The sequence below is a fragment of the Lithobates pipiens genome, unplaced genomic scaffold (assembly GCF_037356315.1).
Source record: "Lithobates pipiens isolate NorthernLeopardFrog02 unplaced genomic scaffold, aLitPip1_a1.2 Scaffold_3, whole genome shotgun sequence".
Classification (NCBI taxonomy): domain Eukaryota; kingdom Metazoa; phylum Chordata; class Amphibia; order Anura; family Ranidae; genus Lithobates; species Lithobates pipiens.
In genome coordinates, this window is record NW_027507790.1 from 93,858,009 (window position 1) to 93,883,310 (window position 25,302).

General features: G+C 45.7%; 1 protein-coding gene across 1 annotated transcript in view; it reads right to left on the reverse strand.

Moving 5' to 3' along the window:
* Positions 1–25,302, reverse strand: part of SPRING1 (SREBF pathway regulator in golgi 1) — a 44,389-nt gene that overhangs the window by 5,680 nt on the left and 13,407 nt on the right. Inside the window, exons 2-4 of the mRNA XM_077462044.1 lie at positions 24,117–24,273; positions 14,806–14,957; positions 2,244–2,357 (exon numbers count right to left, since the gene is read on the reverse strand). Coding sequence (XP_077318170.1) covers positions 2,244–2,357; positions 14,806–14,957; positions 24,117–24,273 — 423 coding nt within the window. The remainder of the gene's footprint in view (positions 1–2,243; positions 2,358–14,805; positions 14,958–24,116; positions 24,274–25,302) is intronic.

The following is a 25,302-nucleotide window of genomic DNA, read 5'->3' on the forward strand; positions in this document are numbered from 1 at the left end:
GAGTCATCCCCAGACAAATTATTTTTTTGCCACAAGAGGTCCTCAGTCTCCAAGCTTAAAGTAGAATTCTGGGTTTTTACTAACTCTGCTCCCTTCTAACACCTATACTAATATACCCATGTAAAAAAACAAAAAAACACAGATGTCTATACCTAAAGTATTTAGTATTTTTTTTAAAATATTTTATTATATCCTTTCATGAGACAACACCGAAGAAATTACACTTTGCTACAATGTAATGTAGTGAGTGTACAGCTTTTATAACAGTGTAAAGTTCTTGTCTCCTCAAAATAACTCAACACACAGCCATTAAATGTCTAAACCGCTGGCAACAAAAGTGAGTAAACCACTAAGTGAAAACGTCCAAACTGGGCCCAATTAGCCATTCCCCCCCCCCCCCCCCCCCCCCATGTCATGTGACTCATAAGTGTTACAAGGTCTCAGGTGTGAATGGGGAGCAGGTGTGTTAAATTTGGCATTATCGCTCTCGCCATCTCATACTGGTCACTGGAAGTTCAACATGGCACCTCATGGCAAAGAACTCTCTGAGAATCTGAAAAAAATAATTGTTGCTCTACATAAAGATGGCCTAAGCTATAAAAAAAAAATGACCAAGACCCCGAACCTGAGCTGGAGCGCGGTGGCCAAGACCATACAGTGGTTTAACAGGACAGGTTCCACTCAGAACAGGCCTCGCCATGGTCGATCAAAGAACTTGGGTGCCCGTGCTCAGCGTCATATCCAGAGGTTGACTTTGGGAAATAAACGTATGAGTGTTGAAGTAATTGCTGCAGAGGTTGAAGGGGTGGGGGGTCTGCCTGTCAGTGCTCAGACCATACGCCGCACACTGCATTAGATTGGTCTGCATGGCTGTCGACACAGAAGGAAGCCTCTTCTAAAGACGATGCACAAGAAAGACTGCAAACAGTTTGCTGAAGACAAGCAGTTTAAGGACATGGATTATTGGAACCATGCCCCGTGGACCAATATAAACTTATTTGGTTCAGATGGTGTCAAGCATGTGTGGCAGCAACCAAGTGAGGAGTACAAAGGCAAGTGCATCTTGTTGACAGTCAAGCATGGTGGTGGGAGTGTCATGGTCTGGGGCTGCATAATGGAGAGCTACAGTTCATTGAGGGAACCAGGAATGCCAACATGTTCTGTGACATACTGAAGCAGAGCATGACCCCCTCCCTTTGGAGACTGGGCTGTAGGGCAGTATTCCAACATAATGACCCCAAACACACCTCCAAGATGACCACTGTCTTGCTAAAGAAGCTGAGGGTAAAGATGATGGACCGGCCAAGCATGTCTCCAGACCTAAACCCTGTGGGGCTTCCTCAAAACGGAAGGTGGCGGAGCGCAGGGTCTCTAACATCCACCAGCTCCGTGATGTCATCATGGAGGAGTGGAAGAGGAGTCCAGTGGCAACCTGTGAAGCTCTGGTGAACTCCATGCCCAAGAGGGTTAAGGCAGTGCTAGAAAAGATTTGTGGCCACACAAAATATTGACAATTTGGGCCCAATTTGGACATTTTTTATTTAGGGGTGTACTCACTTTTGTTGCCAGCGGTTGGGGCTTTAATGGCTGTCTGTTGAGTTATGTTGAGGGGACAGAACATTTACATTGTTATACAAGTTGTACACTCACTACTTTACATTGTAGCAAAGTGTCATTGCTTCAGTGTTGTCAGTTAGTGGTTGTTTCAGAGGAGAGGGTGAAGCACAGACAACAGATGGGAACAGGTAAACATATGGGTGACATCACCACTCAGGTATTACCAGCTGTTGTCGAGCACTCTTTCCCCTGCAGCCAGTGCTGGCTGAGTAAGGGGAGATCACATGACTGGACTGGAGCGGCCAGAAAATAGGTAAGTATATACTTTTTTTTTTTTCACAGGTTAGTTAGTATATAGCAGGGATATGCAATCAGTGGACTTCCAGCTGGGACTTGTAGTTCTGCAACAGTTGGAGGTCCGCTAATTGCATATCCCTGGTATATTGGTTACAAGGAAGGAGGGAGTGTTTTTAAGCATTGTTAGTAAAAGTCCAGAATTCTACTTAAACTATGCGTAGTGTCACTCAACCTGAAGACTGAGGGGATGCTGAAAATTCAGTGTCATGCTCCCACCCGCCTAGGGGTTTGAGAAAAATAATAAAATAATTAAAACAAAACTAACACTGAAAACAATATATTTACTTATAGAGCTTATAAACACGCTATTCGAATATTCATTGTGTTACCTGTGAAGATGTTCGACATTTGGCTAAACACAGTTCAAAGTGGTCTTCTACTGCCAAGAACAAGTTTTGGAACCCTCTTGCAGCTCGGTTTAGAAAACGCTCCAAGATATGTTGCTATACCAAAAAACAAGGAGAAAGGCAATTTGTACAAGCTTATTAGTAATCACTGAAAAGATGTAATCAAGAGCTAAAATACATGATACATTTAGAATTGTAAAATTAAAATGGATACAAATCTCCTTAGACCAGCGTTTCTCAACCAGGGTTCAGCAGCGATCTGCCTGTTATGCCGCATACACACGACTGGATTTCCCATTGGAATTAACTCCAAAGGTTTTTCTGACGGAGCTCCGACAGAGTTCCGCTGAAACTGTCGTGCATACACAAGATCACACCAAAGACCGATCGTTAAGAACGCGGTGACGTACAGCACGTACGACAGGACTAGAAAAAGGAAGTTCAATAGCCAGTAGCCAATAGCTTTTGTCTCATACTTGCTTTAGAGCATGTGTCGTTTTTGGTCTGTGGGAACAGCATACAGACGAGCAGTTTTCCCGATAGCAATTGGGTACGTCAGAAAAGATTTAAAACATGTTCTATTTCTAGGTCCGTCAGAATTTTCGTAAAAAATTGATTTTTTTTACTCACCGTAAAATCCTTTTCTCTGTAATTCGCCGACCGACACAGCTCCTCTCTTAGCCATTGGGTTGTTATGCCCACCACTAGGAGAATACTAGGCATTACTTGTTATGTAGCACTCAGAACTTTTCAGTTCTGCCCAGGGGGCGGTACCTTGGGCAACAACCCTTCAGCCTGCCATGCAGTCATCAGTACGGCAACAAGCAGTATAACGTAAAGAGGAAAAGGAGGGGCGGGTGCTGTGTCGGTCGGTGAATTACAGAGAAAAAGGATTTTACGGTGAGTACAAAAAAAAAAAATCCTATTTTCTCTTATATTCACCGACCGACACAGCTCCTCTCTTAGCCATTGGGACGTCCCCAAGCAGTGCCAAACGAGGGGTGGGAAAACAGCATAGAAAACTTCATCCACCATGGCAAGTGGGAACTAGTGAAACTTTACCCACAAAAAAAAAACAACAGTGCGTGGAGAAATCCACCACAAAACCAGGGAACCCTCAACAGGAGTGACTACTCACAACCGCACCAAAACTGCGGAATGTAATGCAACAGCACATTAACTTAACGGTACTGCGTTTTTATAGAAAAAACAGGAAAAAAAGGGAAATATATTGCATAATAAATTGCAACTATACGGCCGCCTGCAAAACTTTGCGGCCAAAACAGGCATCAGCCGATGCACTGATGTCTACCTGGTAGAACTTGGTAAACGTGTGGACAGACGACCAGGTCGCCTCTTTACACACCTGAGCGACAGACACTTGGTGTCGGAAAGCCCAAGACGTTCTGATTGCCCTTGTGGAGTGGGCCGTGACAGGAAAAGGGGGGCACCTGTTCCTTCAAGGCGTAGGCTTGCACTACAATCTAAAAAATATGTACTCAAGTGAAACAACAAAGTTTGAACTTAGTAGTGTGTTTGTCGCCTGCCAGAAAAAAATTTAAAATGCGACAAAAGACAAACAGACCATCTAATGAAGATAAAAGATATTAAATCAGTGAAAAATAGCAGATACCTCTTAGTGTGGTTATACACAGAATACCCTGAATAGGAGTGAATAATCAAATAAGTGTGAGATAATACAAACAGACCTCTGCTGATAAAACCCAAACGTGTAAAAAGAATATATTACACCAATGATACCTAAAGATTGGAATCGTATTGGGTATCAGAAAATATATATGGTGAAAATAAAAATTACACTAAGTAATATTCATATAAGGTGAACCTGCAAAAAAACAGTATAACATCCAAAAATCTATTATCTTATAACAATATTGAAATAATGTGACATCCAATGGTCCATTAACTCATAACATTAGTGAGACGTGAATATGGAAATTGTTTGGGAACATGGTAAGAATGGAACAATGTTCAAAGAGTCCATATACAGACATTGTTCCATTCTTACCATGTTCCCAAACAATTTCCATATTCACGTCTCACTAATGTTATGAGTTAATGGACCATTGGATGTCACATTATTTCAATATTGTTATAAGATAATAGATTTTTGGATGTTATACTGTTTTTTTGCAGGTTCACCTTATATGAATATTACTTAGTGTAATTTTTATTTTCACCATATATATTTTCTGATACCCAATACGATTCCAATCTTTAGGTATCATTGGTGTAATATATTCTTTTTACACGTTTGGGTTTTATCAGCAGAGGTCTGTTTGTATTATCTCACACTTATTTGATTATTCACTCCTATTCAGGGTATTCTGTGTATAACCACACTAAGAGGTATCTGCTATTTTTCACTGATTTAATATCTTTTATCTTCATTAGATGGTCTGTTTGTCTTTTGTCGCATTTTAAATTTTTTTCTGGCAGGCGACAAACACACTACTAAGTTCAAACTTTGTTGTTTCACTTGAGTACATATTTTTTAGTTTAGTTATTATTTTCGTAGCGCAACCCACTCCTTTTTTCTTTTTTGCCAAATGTAGTATAACATTTGGGTTGCTGCTTCTTTCTTTAGTTTTTTGTTTAATTCCTTTTTAAGCGCGGCGTTCCTCTGTTTTCCATTCCCTTGCACTACAATCTGTCTGATCCACCTGGAAATGGTGGCCGACGAGACCACCATGCCTTTCTTTGGACCAGCCACCGAAACAGACAGTCAGTCTGACTTCCGAAAGGGAGCAGTGGCAGACAAATACACCTTTAGAGCCCGAACCACATCCAGAGCGTGAAGGGCCACTTCTTTGGGGTGTTTCGGCATAGGACACAGAGATAGTAATACAATGTCCTCATTAATATGAAAAGCCGAGATAAAGCGACTTGCATGACAAAGCCGCCAGTTCCGAAACCCTCCTGGCCGATGTGATGGCCACTAGAAAGACCACTTTCTGGGAAAGAGTCAACAGGGGAATCTCCCTGATATTTTCAAACGGCGGTTTGAAAACACCAGGTTCAGATCCCACGGGGTTAGCGGTGGACGCACCGGAGGGACTACATGTGGCACCCTCTGAGCAAAAGTATTCACTAATAAGTGAGACGACAGGGGTCGCTGAAAAAAAAAAAAAAAAAGACAGCCAGGGCTGATATTTTCCCCTTAATGGTGTTGAACGCCAATTTCTGGTCTACTCCTCGCTGAATAAACAGCAGGATCCTGGATAAAGAAAAGGAGCGTGGATGCCATCCTTTCTCCTCATACATGGAGATGTAAACCTTCCAAGTACGATGATATATCTTCCGAGAAGATGATTTCCGTGCCCTCAACATAGTTGGGATCACAGAGTCCGACAGACCCTGGTTCCTCAACACCTGGCTCTCAATAGCCATGCCGTTAAAGCCAGCGATGGTAAAGCAGGATGGAGAATCGGACCTTGAGACAGAAGGTCCTCTCTTAACGGCAGTCGCCATGGGGCGTCTACCACCAGGTGCACTAGGTCTGCGTACCAAGGCCGCTGAGGCCAATCTGGGGTGACCAGAATCACTGGGATCCCCTCGACCTCCACTCTATGGAGCAGACGTGGTAATAGTTTCAGTGGAGGAAAGGCGTAGATCAGCTGGTACTGATCCCACTGAGCCACCAGCGCGTCTGACGCGTCTGCCCACGGATCTCTTGTCCTGGACACGAATCTCGGCACCTTCCGATTGAGATGGGAGGCCAGAAGATCCACGTCTGGTGTGTCCCACCTCAGGCTCAGTAGCCTGAATACCTCCGGATGCAACGCCCATTCTCCTGGGTCCAGCATCTGGCGACTCAGATAGTCCGCCTGCCAGTTCTCCACTCCCGGGATGTAAATGGCCGACAGAGCCGGTACGTGTCACTCTGCCCACCGAAGTATGTGAGCGACCTCCCGTGCGGCAGCTGGGCTTCTTGTTCCTCCTTGATGATTGACGTATGCCACAGCCGTGACGTTGTCTGACTGGATCCTGATCGGACGCCACTGTAGTCGCATCGACCATGTGGAGAGGCACAGCCTGATCGCTCTTAGCTCGAGCAGATTGATCGGCAACTTGGATTCTTCTGCCAACCAGAGGCCCTGACCCGACTGAACCCCCATCACTCCACCCCAGCCGGAAAGGCTGGCATCCGTTGTGATCACTGTCCACTTCAGGAGGTAGGAACGACTTCCCGGACTGAATCACCGGGGACCTCAGCCACCAGTTCAGGGAATCTGACTGACTGGCTCACCTGGATCTGTCGATCCAGGGACAACTGAGATTTGTCCCACTTTTTCAAAATCTCCTTCTGCAGGACTCTGGTGTGGAACTGGGCATATGGTACTGCCTCAAAAGGAGGCTACCAGGACTCGCATGCAGAAGCAGAGCAATGACCACTTGCGGTTCATCAGCAGTTTTACCACAGATCTGTGGATGTCCAAGGACACCAGGGAGTCCCCTTGATGGAGTGCAGTGACTACTGAGCGAACTGATTCCATTCTGAACCTCTGCACTGTCACAAAGTGATTGAGGGCTTTTAGGTCCAAGATTGGACGTACCCCTTCTTTCTTGGGAACTACAAACAGATTTGAGTAGAATCCCTGGAAACGTTCCTATTCTAGAACCGGTACAACCACCCTGCGACTTACTGCCCCCAAGAGGGCCTCCCGGCGAGCCGGGGATACGGGTATGCTGGAGGGGAAGAGAAAAACCTCTATCTGGTAGCCTGAGGAAATCAGATCGCAAACCCATTGGTCGGATAATCGAGAGGACCACCGGGCTGTAAACTACCGTGGCAACCCCCCACCCATGTCTCGGAAAACCTTCATGCGGTAGCACTTTTGTTCGCAGGCTTGTTAGGCTTGCGGTTCCAGGGACGTTTCTGTTCTTCCCTGGTCGTCCTGTCGGGCTGGGGGCGTTTAGTCAAAGCTCCGGGCGGATGAAAAAGCCGCTTGTGAGCGGAAAAAGAGGGCCCTTGCCTACGGCGTGGCTCCTTAGCCCTCCTGGCCTGTGGGAGTAGGGAAAATCAGTCAGGGCTGTCTTAGATGCCTGGTCAGCAGACCAGCATTTTAGCCTGATCAGACACCTCAGCACCACTACTGACACTGAAGCCCTGGATAACAGAGGAAGAGTATCCAGGGCCGTGTCACAAACGTACTTAAAAGGCATTGCACTAATTGGTCTGCTAGTTCCACGCAGACAGGAGAAGCCTGTTGCTCTCCCAATCGGGGTGCAACAGTTTTTCCCACTCAGTTAGTGTCTGCGACACAAGTGAGGATGCCAGTACTGGTCACACTGCGGACCCCACCACCGTAAACAAGCAACGATCCACTGCCTCGGCCTTCCTGTCCGTGGGATCCTTAAATGCAGGAGTCCCCTTTACCGGGATCGTAGTTACTTTATTTAACCTGGATACTGGGGTGTCCAAAAAGGGGTAACGCACCGCCATGGATTTGGGGACCGAAAAGGTCCGTTGCGGATGACCCCATTCCTTGTAAAAATAAGTCAGATAGGGGAACAGCTTAGGTGAACATGTTGGCTTACGGGACCCAAAAGGGACTACTACATCAGCAGAGGGATCTGCTTGCTCCTGAATCTTCAGGCTATCACACACAGCTGTGATAAGTGCTCCAACAAGCGCTTTGTCGCGCACGGACCCGGATGGGGACTCGTCCTCAGTGTCCGAACGGTCCTGGTCAGCATCGCCTGACAAGACAGAGCAGGGGTCACCAGACTCAGCAGAGCCCAAATCTGCGCCAGAGCTCTACCGAGGGGGGCACTTTTTAGCACCTTTGCGCCCACGCACCGCCTACATCTTGGCAACGAACGAATTGAGGACTGCCGACAAGGTGTCCATGGGCACTGCGCAGTCAGCAGGTGACCCGGTTGCAATTGCCTAGATTTCGGGGGAAGAAACAACAGGTTCTGAAGCCATGCTGACCCTACCCTGTCTGCCACCCGAAGGGGACTTAGGACAGTGACAGTCCCACCCTCCTTACTGCTGCTGGCTGAGGGGCTCTTTCCTGCAGGACTCACCACCTTGAGGGGTTCTGTGCTATCCAGCAGGTAGTGCCTGTAGTCTCTGTTGGCTCCCAGGTGCAGAGGAAACAGTGCTGTGTCGTTGGAAGCAGCTGCAAATGGCACTGAAACCGCTCTGAAGTGTGCTCAGGCTTCAAGAAAATGGCTGCCCAGCGTCCAGCACAAGGACATAAAACACAGGGAAAATGCCCGTCAAAGCATAGGAGCACATGCCGCCACTAGAGAACACTGAAAAACGTGTTCAGGCTTCAAGAAAATGGGCGCCGGTGTCCTGTATAGGGACAATCACAAGGAAAATGGCCGCCGAAGCCCAGGAGAGCACATTTTCCCTTGCCCACACCGAAGATGGCCCCCGAATGCCAGAGCCATGAGGGACAGGGAGAAACAAAGGCAGTGAGTACAGCGCTGCACAGGACACCAGCAGAGCCTCACAGACACCTTCCAGGGGCATAAAAAAAAAAAAAACAGGACTCAGCCAGCGCCACAACCCCCCCTCCCCCAGATGAGAGCCCCTACACAGACGCACACACACCGCTCAGCAGCATCCCCCCGGGGGGGGGGGGGGGGGAAGGGAGAGAAGAGAGGGAGGTGTGAGAACCCCGAAGCGACCTCTCAGGGAATGCCCAGCTGCTCAGCCCCACTGAGGCAGGGAGAGCTGTACTTACCAGTGTTGCAGAGCTGGGAGACATTCCATCACAGACCCACTCACTGATCAGTACAGGGTGGCTGTTGGCCCGGCGCACTGTGACGCAGACATCAGTAGCCCGGTCATATGTGTGCCCCGGAGCATAAAAGCTCACCGACCACCTCTGGAGCTGAGGTTTTGTCGTGGCCTGCCTAGCGAGGAGCTGCAGCCTTCACACGCTCGATGGCCAGACTGGGGAGACTACAAGGATAAGGATATCCAGCCTGTCACCCAGCCGGCTGTTGATAGCAGATCACAGGATCAATCATCTTGCGCAAAAAGTCACATTTCTGCAGAAAAGAAAAGCATGGACCGATGAGCCCGCAGGGTTCCTAGGTCCTACTCCTTCACTAGGCAAAATAAAACTGATGACTGCATGGCAGGCTGGAGGGTTGTTGCTCAAGGGACCGCCCCCTGGGTGAAACTGAAAAGTTCTGAGTGTTACATAACAAGTAATGCCTAGTATTCTCCTAGTGGTGGGCATAACAACCCAATGGCTAAGAGAGGAGCTGTGTCGGTCGGTGAATATAAGAGAAAAAAGTCTGATGAGGCATACACACGATCAGAATATACGTTGAAAAGATTCTGTCTGACTTTTTCTGTTGGACATTCGGCTCGTGTGTACACGGCATTAGTCGCAGGCAGCTGACCGGTAGATTGCATGGACACTAGGGGTGCTGAAATTAATCGTTGCATTGATGCATCGCAATTCGGGTGTCCCCGATGCATCATTGAAGCAAGCAACCGGAACATCGAATACCCAGTGACATCATCGTGACTTGACAGGTGGCTGCATTTAATGGGCACAGGTGGCTTCATATGTTGGGCACAAGTGGCTGCGTTTGATTTTGGAGATTCAGTATTTTTCAGTTTGTTTGCTGCCACTGGTCTGCATAGAGATAGTACAGGGAACTTCACAGGGCTGTTTGTCAGCTGTGGATTGTGATCCCTCTTGACCTCCCAGCAGCGGTGTGTATGAATGTCTGTACCCTGTAGTGCACCAGGATTAGTGTACTTTTTAAAGGGAGTGAGGTTATTTTTAACTGAAAGCGGAGTTCTAGTCAATTTTTTGTTTATTAAAAGTGAGCAGCTACACAAAAAAAAAAAAAAAAAAAAGTGTATCTTCTGACTTTCAATAAAAAGACACTTACCTGTCCCACAATCCAGCAATGTGACCACCCAAACGCTCTCTTCTCTCCCCCGCCAGCCCACAGGGCTGACAATACTACTGTGGGCATCCAGCTGTGACAGCTTGCAGCTCCACAGCTGGGTGCACATGTCTCACTGCACTGTCCTGTATAGCCGGGCAATCTTTTGGAACCTGTGATGCGACAAAGAAGATTGCAGGGAGGAAGGGCTGCCTAGGAGGCCCAAGTGGAAGCGGGATTTTGCCGTATTCGTGATGCATCGCAGAATCAAATCGCTGACCAAATAATCCTAATCGAAGTGAATCGTGAGACCAGTGAAGATGTGCAACCCTAATGGACACATAGGCAGGGAAGCAGCTGGCATACTATTGGCTGAAGTGCTGTTCCCCGCTGGCCCCTGTCTATCCCGGGTGCTTGTATGTGACATCGTATGGGATGAACAAGATAGGAGGAGGGGCCGGCAGGGAACAGTGCACCACTGGAAGAGTTATGAAAGCTGCAGTTTCTGAAGCCAAAAGAAGACGAAAGCCTGTACTGTAATGAGCCCAATGTGCCCTGCTCCCATGTAATGTGCCCTGCCCCCACATAATGTGCTCTTCCTCACATAATGTGCCCTGCCCTCACATAATGTGCCATGAAAAAGTATTCACACCCCTTGACATTTTCCACATTTTGTCACGATACAAACAAAAACATAAATGTATTTTATGTGATAGATCAACACAAAGTGGCACATAATTGTGAAGTGGAAGAAAAAATTATAATCAGTTTTCAAAACTTTTTACAAATAAATATCTGAAAAAATTGTGGCGTGCATTTGTATTCAGCCCTTCTTTATTCTAATAGCGCTAACTAAAATCTAGTGGAACCAATTGCCTTCAGAAGTCACCTAACTAGTAAATAGAGTCCACTTGTGTGCAATTTAATCTTAGCATAAATACAGCTGTTCTGTGAAGCCTTCAGATGTTTGTTAGAGACACTTAGTGAACAAACAGCATCCTGAAGGCCAAGGAACACACCAAACAGGTCAGGGATAAAGTTGTAAAGAAGTTTAAAGCAGGGTTAGGTTATACAAAATATCCCAAGCTTTGAGCATCTTACAGAGTACATCCGAAAATGTAAAGAGCATGGCACAACTGCAAACCTACCAAGACATGGCCGTCCACCTAAAATGAGTGGGCAAGAAGAGTATTAATCAGAAAAGCAGCCAAGAGGATCCCACAGCTCAGATGGGAGAATCTGTCCATGGGACAACTATTAGTCATGCACTCCACAAATCTGGCCTTTATGGAAGAGTGGTATAAAGAAAGCCATTTTTGAAAGAAAGTCATAAGAAGTCCCGTTTGCAGTTCGTAAGAAGCAATGTGAGGGACACAGCAAACATGTGGAAGAAGGTGCTCTGGTCAGATGAGACCATAATTTAACTTTTTGACCTAAAAGCAAAACACTATGAGTGGCGGAAAACAAACCCTGCACATCACCCTGAACACACAACCGTGAAACATGGTGGTGTCAGCATCATATTGTGGGAATGCTTTTCTTCAGCAGGGATAGAGAAGCTGGTCAGAGTTAAGGCGGGATTCCACCCTAAAGTGGAACCTCCGCTGATCGGATCCCTCCCCCCCTCCGGTGTCACAATTGACACCTTTCAGGGGGGAGGGGGGGTGGAGATACCTGTCAAAGACAGGTATTTACACCCACTTCCGGGCATAGATTCCCGTGGGAGTCTACGCCATTTCCTGCCCTGCCGCGCTGTCTGCTAGGACACACAAGGGTCCCAGTGACAGCGCGGAGATTTCCTATTGCGCGGCACAACTCGCGCATGCGCAGTAGGGAATCGGGAAGTGAAGCCGATTCGCTTCACTTCCTGATTCCCTCACCTAGAATGGTGGCGGCAGCAGCCGAGGGCCGAGCGATCGATCGGCCTCGGCATCGCTGGAACCCGGGACAGGTGAGTGTCCATTTATTAAAAGTCAGCAGCTGTAGTATTTATAGCTGCTGGCTTTTAATTTTTTTTTTTTGGTGGAATCCCTCTTTAATGGGAAGATGGGTGGAGTTAAATACAGGGCAATCTTAGTGAAAAACCTGTTAGAGCCTGCAAAAGACTTGAGACTGGGGTGGAGTTTCACCTTCCAGCAGGACAACGACCCTAAACATACACCCAGAGTTACAATGGAAGGGTTTAGATCAAAAGCATATCCATGTGTTAGAATGGCCGCCCAAAGCCCAGACCTAAATCCAATTGAGAATCTGTGGCAAAACTTGAAAATTGCTGTTCACAGTGCTCTCCATCCAATCTGACAGTGCTTGAGCTATTTTGCAGAGAAGAATGTGCAAAGCTGGTAGAGGCATACCCAAAAAGACTAGGGGGGGCTGAACACAAATGCACGCCACACTTTTCAGATATTTATTTGTAAAAAAAAAGTTTGAAAACCATTTATCATTTTCCTTCCACTTCATAATCATGTGCACTTTGTGTTGGTCTGTCACATAAAATCCCCAAAAAATACATTTACATTTTTGGTTGTGACATGGCAAAATGTGGAAAACGTCAAGGGGTAGGAATACTTTTTCAAGGCACTTTAATGTGCCTGTCCATGTAATCTGCCTGCTTCCACCTCATGTAGTGGGCCCTCCTGAGCCCCTGTACTCTGCTCTGCTGCCCCCTCCCCCCCCAGACATACACAGTTTATCTCAATCTGGACCCAGGATAGAGCATCTCTGCAGAAAAAGAAAGCACACGTTTCACATTAAATAGGTACATTTTAATATTATTTTATTTAATGCCACTTCTAAAAACAATTGTTGTTAACAACAGCTCTCGGATCATACCAATGTTCTGTGAGCTGTAGATCTGAACATTATTTCAGGGGATCCCAGAGATCTCAAACTTTTTGCCAGGGGTTCCTCAAAGGTAAAAAGGTTGAGAAATATTGCCTTAGATCCGCAACATGATAAATGAAGATAAAATTAAAAAGACATATAGTATAATGTATGATAATATATAGAAATCCTGAGTAACCTGAATGCCCAGTAATAGCATTACATCTATTGTGGAAAAGCAAAAATTTGTGTGGTATTGCTGACAAGAAATACTAAACATTTATCAAATATCAGAAAATTTAGACTAAGCCTAAGAGGTTAAATGATAACATTAAAGCGGAGGTCCACCCTAAAGTGGACCTTCCGCTCATCGGAACCCTCCCCCCCCCTCCGGCGCCACAATTGGCACCTTTCAGAGGGGAGGGGGGTGCAGATACCTGTACAGTACAGGTATCTGCACCCACTTCCGGGATAGCTCTCTGCGGAAAGGGGCGTATATTACGCCCCTTTCCGCAAGTCCCGCCCCTTTCCGCAAGTGCCCCGCTGCCTGCTGGGAAAACACACAGATCCCAGAGGCAGCGGGGACCGTCCTTATTGCGCAGCGCGGCTCGCGCAGTAGGGAACCGGGAAATGAAGCCGAAAGGCTCCATTTCCTGATTCCCATACCCAAGATGGCGGCGGCAGCACCCGTGAAACGATCTACATATCGGCTTTGGGTGCCGACATCGCGGGCGCGCTGGACAGGTAAGTGTCACTATTTTAAAAGTCAGCAGCTGCAGTATTTGTAGCTGCTGGCTTTTAAAAAAAAAAAAAACGCGGAGTCCCGGCGGACTCCCGCTTTAAAACAGTATTGCTGATCTACTGTTATCTAAAACCTTACATAAAACTCTAAAATGTAAACTCAGCCTTTAACCTCTTCCCATCGATGCAACACATATGCGACCCCACTGCACTGGGCTTTTTTCTGTGGGGCCGCATATACGCGTATCTCTCTTTGTGCTGAGAGCGCGCCGCATAACGTGCTCCAGGACATTGACCAGTGTCCAAACGAGAGCCCCGGGGCCCTGTACTAATGATCGGGACCTGGATCTCCCAATCACGGGTCACCAGATGACTGTGGTAGCCTCTGACTGGTTACCACAGTGATCAGTCACTGTGAAACCCACCCCTGTGTTTTTCTCTCTCTGTGAATGGAGAGCAAAGATATATTGTATCGCTCCCTTTTCTTGCAGAGAGAAAAAAAAAAAAAAAAAAGTGTGTAAAAAGAAATATATATATGTGTGTGTGTATATATATTAGATAGATATATAGATATAGATAGATATATATATCTATATATATCTCAAGGTTTATTCTAGGTCAGTGCAAGAGTTGACCCTGTTTGGGTCAAAATATATATATTTTTTTTAAATCAGTGTCAAGTGCGTTAGGTAGAACATAAAAAGAAGAAAAAAAAAAAGAAGCAAAAACGTGCACAATTGTTTCTGGGCTGTACTATGTACCATACTAAATTTTTGTCTTACTATTTTGGGACAGTTTTCCTTTGATAATACAATTGAGAATACAATAAATAAAAAGAAGGGAGATATCCATAACCAGTTACTACCAAATAAAAGACCATTTTTTTCCTGAAAAAGCCAAGATATAATCCACCTGGATGCACAAAGTAGTTGATCACATGTACAGTTTTACGTACACATGTCAAAATTGTGCATAGGCGCAAAAGGGGTTAAACTTATCTGTAAGCCCGAACAAACCCCAAACCTAACCCTTCATCAAAAAAGAACTCTCATAGTTTATACACCAAATAAAAAGTAATTGCATTACTTACCTTATTAGGTTGAAGGCAGCAAGATACACAGTACTCATATACACTGCAGCACCCATTGCGTAAGCAGCTTTCACAGTTATACTGCCTTGTGCTAGCCACATTGATGTTGCAGCATCCATTTGCTAGCAGCTCTTTGCGCTCACAGACATAACCTGGGAGATAAAAGTGACTATTTACTATAAGGAACATATGGCAATTAAACAACTGCATCAATAGACAGACACATTTTATACAAGAATCCTTATCTGCATTCAGTTTTGTATGACCACCCTGTGCTGTTGCAATTATGCCTTTGCCCAACAATATTGCTAGGTTAGGCAATTTAAAGTTTCTGTGGTCAGAAATTGAATGCAGAGTCGGTACAGCAATCACATGTAAGCAGCAAGGCACCATGGGGTATGTAGTCCTTAAAAATTGAAAGCTGCAAAGCATGCAGGGAATCCAGGAAGTTGAGGAAAATGATAGCCAGCAGACAGCCCAAACTTGCATAAAAGGATATTGTTCACGCAAGCATATAGCAGATTTTCAAATATAAACTACTGTTTGTTTGTATTGTAATTACAATGTTGATGTTCTGCAGCTCCAGCACAGTATGTTTTTCACCTTAATGCACAGTCTCTTTAAGAAGGAACTCTTTCTAATCCAACTTCAATGTGTGGCCATGTGTCTTCTTTAGAGACCGAAGACTAAATTGATTGTAAACAGTTTTGTTTTAAATTTTAAAGTAAAAAAAGATGTTATACTTACCTGCTCTATGCAATGGTATTGCACAGAGCAGTCCCTTACATGCACTTCTGGTGTCATCCACCGGCACTGTCCACTCCTGCTTTTCTGTGGGTGCCCCCTCAGCAAGCCGCGTGAGTGTGCTCTCCTGTCAAGCTGTATGCATCCATAGACACACACAGTGAGGTTTGGCTACGCTCCCTGCTCCCTCCTCACAGGATTTGACTGATAGCAGCAGGAGCCAATGGTTCTCACTACTGCCTGAGTCTTCTGTGAGAAGACGAAGAGAGGAGAGCGGGCTGCACTGGATCGGTGGAGTAGTCAAGCAAGTGTTTAGAGCCAAGGGGGAAAAAAAATAAAAAATAAAAACAGGTAGTGATGTGTTTTTTACCTTAATGCATAGAATCCATTAAAGAGGAAGTAAACCCTGATGGGTTTACTTCCTCATTCATTCCCTGCAAAGGTAAAGCATAATGGACTACTATGCATCGCAGTAGTCCATTATATGTCACTTACATGACACAGGAGCCAGCGAAGTCACCGCTGTCCCCTTGTGTACGGAGCCTCTATCTTCTTGGTGGGTCTTGCTGCTCCGGCGCTGTCATTTGACGAAGCCGTGATGACGTCACTCCCGCGCATGCGCACGGGAGCCGCCACCCACGGCATATCGCCGTTAACTGCGGCGCGCCGCTGTCTACAGCGCATGCGCCGTAGACAGCGGTGCCTGTCTTTCAGCAAATATCTCCTAAACCTTGTAGGTTTAGGAGATATTTCTTGGACCCACAGGTAAGCCTTAATCTAGGCTTACCTGTAGGTCAAAGTGGTTTGTAATGGTTTACAACCACTTTAAAGTGGAACTTTACACATAACAACTTGATAAAAATGTTATTCTTTAGCAATGAACATACATTCCACATTAATAATTATGCTACCAAAATTAGTGTGTGCTGTAAAATGCCTCCAGCATGGCTTCTGTTTCTTCTTGTTTGATGATGTAATTTTGCCAAAGCCCAGAGCCCCCGAGTAGCAGTAAATCTTTAGGCTGTCAGAAGATCAGCTGCTACAAATTTGTCAGGGCCTAAAAATAGAGAGCAACTGAGCATGTGCAGAGCAGGGCGAGTGTATTACTGGATTTTAAACAGTAAAGGTACTTATTTTTTCAAGTTTTGCATAGCTATACCTGCAAAAGGGGCCAGCCTGAATTGATCTAGCAGGACTTTATTTTCTGTCTAAAGTTCCACTTTAAGGTAAAAAAAACGCTTAAGCCCTGTACACACTATCAGGTTTTCTGCTGATTTTTGTCTTCAGATTTACCAAAACCATATAATATGAGGTCAAACCTTAGGAGATTCAATTTGTATGCAATCAGGCAGGCCCTTGCACTACATGGTTTTGGTAAATCTGAAGACAAAAATCAGCAGAAAATCTGATAGTGTGTATGGGGCTTTAGACTTGGAACCACTTTAAAAACAGTTTCCTCTTAGTGCCACTTAGAGTCACCATTTAAAGCGGAAGTGAACTTTCTTTATTGACTTTTACCTATACGTACGCCTATAATAAAAAAATAAAGACGTCCAGCAGTGTACAACCGCTTTAAATATTTCTACATTGTGATCATATTCCCTCTTCTCCGGGGAGAATAAGGTTAATGTTGTAGACATTCTTCATAAATTAGTTCCTCCAGCCCCCCCCTGTGAGCTTTTTTAAAAAGGTAATCGTGAATTAAAAACCTAAAATTGTCAGGAATGACTGAATAAAAATCGGAATATTTTACATTTAGCAAAAAACGTCACGGCTTTTTCACAATTCACTCTACAGCTGTGTGATGAAGATTTGAATAGCAGGGAGATCAGAATACAGACAATGCTAATCCCTCTATCCTAATAGAAAACAGGACAATCATCTATACCAGGGGTAGGCAACCTGGGGCCCTCCAGTTGTTGCAGAACTACAAGTCCCATCATGCCCCAGTAACTGTAAATGACAGCCTTGCAATGTCTCATGGGAATCTTAGTTCCACAACAGCTGGAGGGGCCCAGGTTGCCTACCCCTGATCTATACCTACTGCTTCAAAGTATGTGCCAATATTCCTGATTAGAAGCCCAGCATCCCTTACAAACTAGGGGGCACGCATGGACTGTGTTTATTTGTTAAATACAATTTTATATAAATAATTTATAAAATGGAAAAAATCCCTTTCCAAAGAGACTTGAAAAATAAAACTTCCATCGGCTCTCTAAAAGATAAGTGTGCCAATTTGAACATGATTACTCATCCTAAAATTGCCTTTTTTAGTGTTTTCCTCCCTAAAACATTATAGATTGTAGTCATCTAAAAATCTGCCTTCCCTTGCATCCTGACAGCTTTACAACTGCTAGGGAGAAAGATGTGTTTTTTTATTGTAGCTTTGACAATGCAAATTGGTCTATAGCACTTTACTCATCCTCTAAACTGTTAAAGCTTTATTTAGGCTGCATTAACACTGCACTGTACATGCAGCACATGTTGGATATGAACATACATTGATGTGAATGGACCCATATAGTCTCCCCTTTCCATTCACAATAAAGTACAACATACAGATGTCAAGCAGCAACGTAGAAAAGAATAGTATTTCTACTTGATGTGCATGTTTATGCAAAATGCTAAAGTTTTGCTTCAAAAATAAAAAAAAAGGGACAAGTATGAATCAGCCCTTTAAAAAAAAAATTATATATATATATATATATATATATATATATATATATATATATATATATATATATATATATATATATATATATATATATATATTTATTTATTACAGCTCACATGGTTGTCGTTTTTTCATTTTTAGAAAGGGTTGCATGACAAAAAACACAAACAGGTATGCTGTGAAAGAATGAACATATCCTCTCCTCTACAATAAATTTCGACCTCCAAAAACAAAAAATTAAAAATATATTGCATCTTACCAGTCAGTAGATGTGCTGGTTGCATTAATTCTCTTTTTTTTTTTAAAGCGATGTATTATTGTCACATGGTGATACAGCAAGTAACATACTACCTACCCTAGGGTCAACCTAAGACAGAAGGTGTGTAAGGCCCCACGCTTGGGCCACAATTTCACCTCCTTCCAATTGCTTCCCTTTTAGCTGCAGAGGCAGTGGCTGTACACCTCATGGACACAATGGTTTTGTGGCTGGAATTCTACCCATTTTCTTTTTGAGGGGGCATAATGCCCGACAAGCATGACCCATTCAAGTGAATGAGGCCGATCTGCAAGCGCCTCATAACAGTGTGCAGTGCAGCTGCAACTGCGTGGTTATGGCATGCTAGTGCAAGGTTCAAGGGGTTAAAGCAGGTGATGGGGAGGCGATACAATACCGCCTGTCAAATGCTCTTTGAAGAAAAATCTGAATGCAGATCGCTCCTCAGAGACCAAAAGGAAGTGTGAACAAATCCTTAGGGCTACAGAAGATCTCCTCCTATCCTCCATAACACAAAAGATTTATTCTGTAGGTAAAAGAGGTGAGCGAATTCAGAGATGTGGCCAGGGCTGATAATAATGCAGAGTGCTCAAAAAGGTAAACGATTACAGGACCAACATGTACTTGTCTGCAGCAATTGAAATTGATAAAAGAAAACACCTTTAAAGTAATATATATATATAAAAAGATCTATATATAATCGATATAACAAGATCTATATATAATCTATATAACAATATAACAAGATCTATATACAACAACTATATAACAAGTCTACACATTCCTTTTAAAATGTCAGGTTTCTGTGATGTAAAAAAAGTGAGACAAAAATTAGTCAGAACTTTTTCCACCTTAATTGTGACCTATAAACTGTACAACTCGGTTGAACAACAAACGGAAATCTTTTACATGGAGGGTTAAAGTGGTTGTAAACCCTTACAAACCACTTTGACCTACAGGTGAGGCCGCGTACACACGCGCGGACTGTTCGCCCAACCTTGTTCGGCAAACAGTTTGTCAAACAGTCCGCTCAAAATTTGCATGAGCGGACTTGCCCACACACGAGCGGACTGTTTGACGAACAAGGTTGGGCAAACAGTTCGCTCAACTTTTGAAATGAACGGACTCGCCCACGTAAGGAGGAGGCAAATCCGCCCATTTCAAGCGCGTGTACAGGTAGGCGGGGCCCGCGAAGGAGACGTCGCGGGCTCCGCCGCCTGGAATGGGCTTAAAGGGGAACCCCAACGCCGAAAAAAATCGGCGTGGGGGTTCCCCCCAAGTCCACACCAGACCCTTGTCCGAGCACGCTACCCGGCCGGCCAGGAAAGGGGGGCGAGCGAGCGCGCCCCCCCTCCTGAGCCGTACCAGGCCGCGTGCCCTCAACATGGGGGGGTGCCTTGGGGAAGGGGGGGCCGCGCGGCCCCCCCACCCCAAAGCACCTTGTCCCCATGTTGATGAGGACAAGGGCCTCTTCCCGACAACCCTGGCCGTTGGTTGTCGGGGTCTGCGGGCGGGGGGCTTATCGGAATCCGGGAGCCCCCTTTAAGAAGGGGGCCCCCGGATACCGGCCCCCCACCCTATGTGAATGAGTATGGGGTACAATGTACCCCTACCCATTCACCTGTGAAATAAAGTACAATAAAACACACAACACAGAGAAAAAGTATTTTATTGCACAGCCGGGGGTCTTCCGTCTTCGGGGGTCTTCTCGCCGGACTCCTCCGCTATGTGTGTGTAGCTCTTTTGCCAGCGGAGGAGTCCGGCTTTCTTCCTCCCCGCCGCCGGCCTCTTCTCCCGACTTCGGGGGTCTTGTCCCCCTCTTCGGTTCTTCTGCCGGGCCACCGCGCCTGGTCCGGTGGCCCGGTCTTCTGTCGCCGTCTTCTGTCGCCGCCTTCGGTTCTTCTGCCGGGCCACCGCGCCTTCTTGTAGCTCTTTTACAGGCGGTGGCCCGGTCTTCTGTCGCCGCTGTCGCCGCTGTCGCCTTCCGTTCTTCTTCTTGTTCTTCTTGTTCTTCTCCAGGAGATGTTGACACGTCGCTCCCTCCGGCCGGAATGCCAGAGCCGCCCTGCGCTGTGACTTATATAGTGACAATGGGGCGGGGTCACATGGTATATGTCACATGGGTTGGTCACATGGTGACCCCGCCCCCTTACGATGTCATAGTCCCCATGTGACATCAACCCATGTGACCAACCCATGTGACATATACCATGTGACCCCGCCCCATTGTCACTATATAAGTCACAGCGCAGGGCGGCTCTGGCATTCCGGCCGGAGGGAGCGACGTGTCAACATCTCCTGGAGAAGAACAAGAAGAACAAGAAGAACGGAAGGCGACAGCGGCGACAGCGGCGACAGAAGACCGGGCCACCGCCTGTAAAAGAGCTACAAGAAGGCGCGGTGGCCCGGCAGAAGAACCGAAGGCGGCGACAGAAGACGGCGACAGAAGACCGGGCCACCGGACCAGGCGCGGTGGCCCGGCAGAAGAACCGAAGAGGGGGACAAGACCCCCGAAGTCGGGAGAAGAGGCCGGCGGCGGGGAGGAAGAAAGCCGGACTCCTCCGCTGGCAAAAGAGCTACACACACATAGCGGAGGAGTCCGGCGAGAAGACCCCCGAAGACGGAAGACCCCCGGCTGTGCAATAAAATACTTTTTCTCTGTGTTGTGTGTTTTATTGTACTTTATTTCACAGGTGAATGGGTAGGGGTACATTGTACCCCATACTCATTCACATAGGGTGGGGGGCCGGTATCCGGGGGCCCCCTTCTTAAAGGGGGCTCCCGGATTCCGATAAGCCCCCCGCCCGCAGACCCCGACAACCAACGGCCAGGGTTGTCGGGAAGAGGCCCTTGTCCTCATCAACATGGGGACAAGGTGCTTTGGGGTGGGGGGGCCGCGCGGCCCCCCCTTCCCCAAGGCACCCCCCCATGTTGAGGGCACGCGGCCTGGTACGGCTCAGGAGGGGGGGTGCGCTCGCTCGCCCCCCTTTCCTGGCCGGCCGGGTAGCGTGCTCGGACAAGGGTCTGGTGTGGACTTGGGGGGAACCCCCACGCCGATTTTTTTCGGCGTTGGGGTTCCCCTTTAAGCCCATTCCAGGCGGCGGAGCCCGCGACGTTTCCTTCGCGGGCCCCGCCTACCTGTACACGCGCTCGAAATGGGCGGACTTTCCGAGCGGGAACAGTCCGCTCATTTCGAAAGTACAGCGGACAGGCCCACACACGGGCGGACTGTTCGCTCAAACACAGTTTCAGCGGACAGTTTTTCGGAATTTCCGAAAGACCTTGTCCGTCCAACTGTCCGCTGAAACTGTCCGCTGAAAGCCCACACACGAGCGGACTGTCCGCCCAAACACTGTTCAGCGGACAAGGTTGGGCGAACAGTCCGCCCGTGTGTACGCAGCCTAAGCCTAGATTAAGGCTTACCTGTAGGTCCAAGAAATATCTCCTAAACCTATACGGTTTAGGAGATATTTGCCCGAAGACAGGCACCGCTGTCTACGGCGCATGCGCCGTAGACAGCGGCGCGCAGGCGCACTGAGCGCGGCATTTCCAACAACAGAGCTGCCGCTCGTGTCGGCTCCCATGTGCATGCACTGGAGTGACGTCATCGCGGCTTCGCCGAATGACAGCGGCGGAGCTGCGAGACCCCACTGAGAAGATGGACGCTCCGGACTACAGGGGACAGCGGTGACTTCGCTGGCTCCTGTGTCAGGTAAGTGACACATAATGGACTACTATGCGATGCATAGTAGTGCATTATGCTTTGCCTTTGCAGGGAATGAAAGAGGAAGTAAACTCATCAGGGTTTACTTCCTCTTTAAAGGAGGGTGTGCACACTTATGCAACCGCATTATTTTATTTTTACTCCCCCCAAATAAAGATTTCAGTTTATTTTTCAATTGAGTTGTACAGTTTATAGGTCACATTAAAGGTGGAAAAAGTTCTGAAATTACTTACATCACAGAAACCTAACAACAGGGATGTTTCTATATCCACTGTACATCTAAATTGGTTACACATTATGTACATATTAATAGGAGCTGTGTTTCAGAGAACCTGAATGTACTAATGTTGTTGCCCTTAAAAAAAAAAAAAAAAAAAAAGAAGAGTACAATTGCATAAATAGAACATCCATGGAAGGGTTTATTGCAAAACTATTGAAGAAAAACTCCAATAAGGCTTACCTGTGGGTAAAATTAATATGCCCATTTAGGAGATATTCACACTGGATGCAGCCGGTGACAACACCGGCGCACGCGCTCTAAAGAACCAGCATACTATGCCAGATCTTCAGGGCACTGACCCTAGGACCGAGGGGTCCCACGCACAAACGTGGGATTGAAGTCATCGTGGCTCTGACTACTTCACATAGCCGGAGTCTGCGAACCTGGAGGGAGGACCAGGGGAAGATGGAAGCCCTGTCAGCAGTGACAACATGCCACTGGAGGGCTTAATTCTAAAGGTAAGAATTTCATAATGTGCTAGTATGCGATGATGTATATTAGCACATAATGCAATTGTCTTACAGGGGAATATTTTTTAGTGCTTGCGGTATACAACCACTGTTTGCATCTGACCTGACTTGAACAAAACCTTATGGTCATTAAAAGGCTGTTTTTTTTTTTTGTTTGTTTTTTTGTTTAATTTGGCTACAGAAAAAGAAATAAAAAAAAGAATACACACAATTTACTAACCTGCTCTGTGCAATGATATTGCACAGAGCGGTCCCGTACCTCCTCTTCTGGAGACCCCACCAGCACTGTCCACTCCTTCTTGCGAGTGCCCCCAATAGCAAGCCATGTGCTATAGAGGCATGCTCCGGAGCACAGCCATGTCCCCGCTCCTGCTGATCTCAGCATTTCCTGTGAAAGCAGGAAGTGAAAGGAGAAGAAGATCTGCAGCTGGTAACAGTGCTGGATCGAGAGGAGAGAGGACTCATGAAAGTGTTTAGGGAATGAAGGGGGGGGGGGGGGCTTTGGAAGGTAGTGTAGAAAATCCATTATGGTGAAGAACTTTTTGAATTTAGACCCACTTTAATGTGCTTAATAAAAAAAAAAATGAAAAAACAAACAAACAAACAAACAAACATGCCTATTGCTCTCATTTTAACTAAAATGTTGCAAAAAAAATAAATAAATAAATAAATAAATAAATAAATAAAAAAAGGAGAGGAGGTTTCAATAGTAGCAGTTATGGGGTAAGGTAAAAGAAACAATGCCGATGTACACACAATGTAAGCAGAATTAAAATAATTATCTAGGTAAAAAGTTTCCATAACAACAAAAAAACAGTCCAAAAATCTGAAAATAAAGAAAGTGGATTACAATAATGTTTGCATTCTTTTACAAATCTCTAGTCAGGTAAAACGGTTTCAGCCAAGTGCTAAAGTTGAACCAAACCCAATATTTTAACAGTTTCCCAAAACATTACATTCAAGGCATACCATGAATGATAACTGTTACAATTACTAGTGCGCTTATGGTAGCTCATAAGCGAACTGTCAAGCAATCACATGGCCTGTGTCATAGCTGATCACATGTGCAGCATCATGGCAACTGTAGATCAGAGGCCAAGATGGCAGCTTCCGTGGCTGTAAAGGATAGGAAGGTTTTGATTTACCCAAGTCATCTGTAATAAGTCGTTTTCCTTGCACAGAGTTCCGACACTGATCTCTGACCCGGCTGCTGTTTCCCAGGTTGAACTGAATTTTCCAATGAATGCTTTGCTCTTCATCTCTTGTCTCAAGAAGTGTTCGGTCGATCACCGTTCTTTCTTCCTGAGGGAGGAATAAAATACCATTTAAAGCAATACTGCACATCAAAAAAAATACGAGGATCCTTAAAAAAAAGAGCAACTCTATTTTTAATATTGTAAATATGTAGATTTCTCTGAAAAGTAATTTGGATCACTTGGGACAGAGGGAGCACAGAGTACGAAGAAATCTGCTGCAGCTCATGCGTCCATCACAGGGAACTGGGCAGGTTCCAGGAATCTGAACAGAATGTAGCAAACATGCCCTTCATAGCTCCCGGGGTTTCTAGAAGTCCCAGGGGATGCATTGGTATGATAAATGATTGGTTTTAGTAATGGGCTTTCATAGTTTTGCCATTTCTGTATATGAAGAAAAAAAAATGGTTATTCTTGTTAACATTAAGCTCTTCATTTGTCAGGGAGAATAATAATTTGCAATATTTGTCAGTAAGAGTAAAAGCCATGAATGAATAGGGGGTAAGTATAGGGACATAGTAGATAAACTCGGAATGAACAGCATGCATGCAATCTAAAACCTCATATACCTCCATTTATTTGAGTTTTTTGCAGCATTTCAAAAGTTTTGGGACTAATTCATTAACCATGGACTATGGAGAAAGGAAACTTATTACAAACTGGAAATGTCACCAAAATCAACTAATAGAATGTGTGCTTCATTTTTACTAGCATTTTTACTCTTCTTCTCTTATTCAGTTTAAAGCCCAACTCCCTGGGTTAACTGGCAAAAAGGAAGTTCTGGACAGCCGCACTCCGGAATATAGCCTTTATTTGTAAAAAATCCAACAAATACAAGCCATAGCAGTATCTATGGCTAAGCACTGTTAAGTGTGAAACGCGTCAGCTCATTTGTCCCATTTTTTTTGCTGTCGCTTGTATTTGTTGAACTTTTTACAAATAAAGGCTATATTCCAGAGTGCGGCTGTCCAGAACTTCCTTTTTGCCTCATGTTGCTATATGCTTAGCCAGCACCTGGTGTTCCAGTTCGGAGGAGAGTTCTAGACCCACATTTCCACCTGGAGCGGTGATCCCCTTC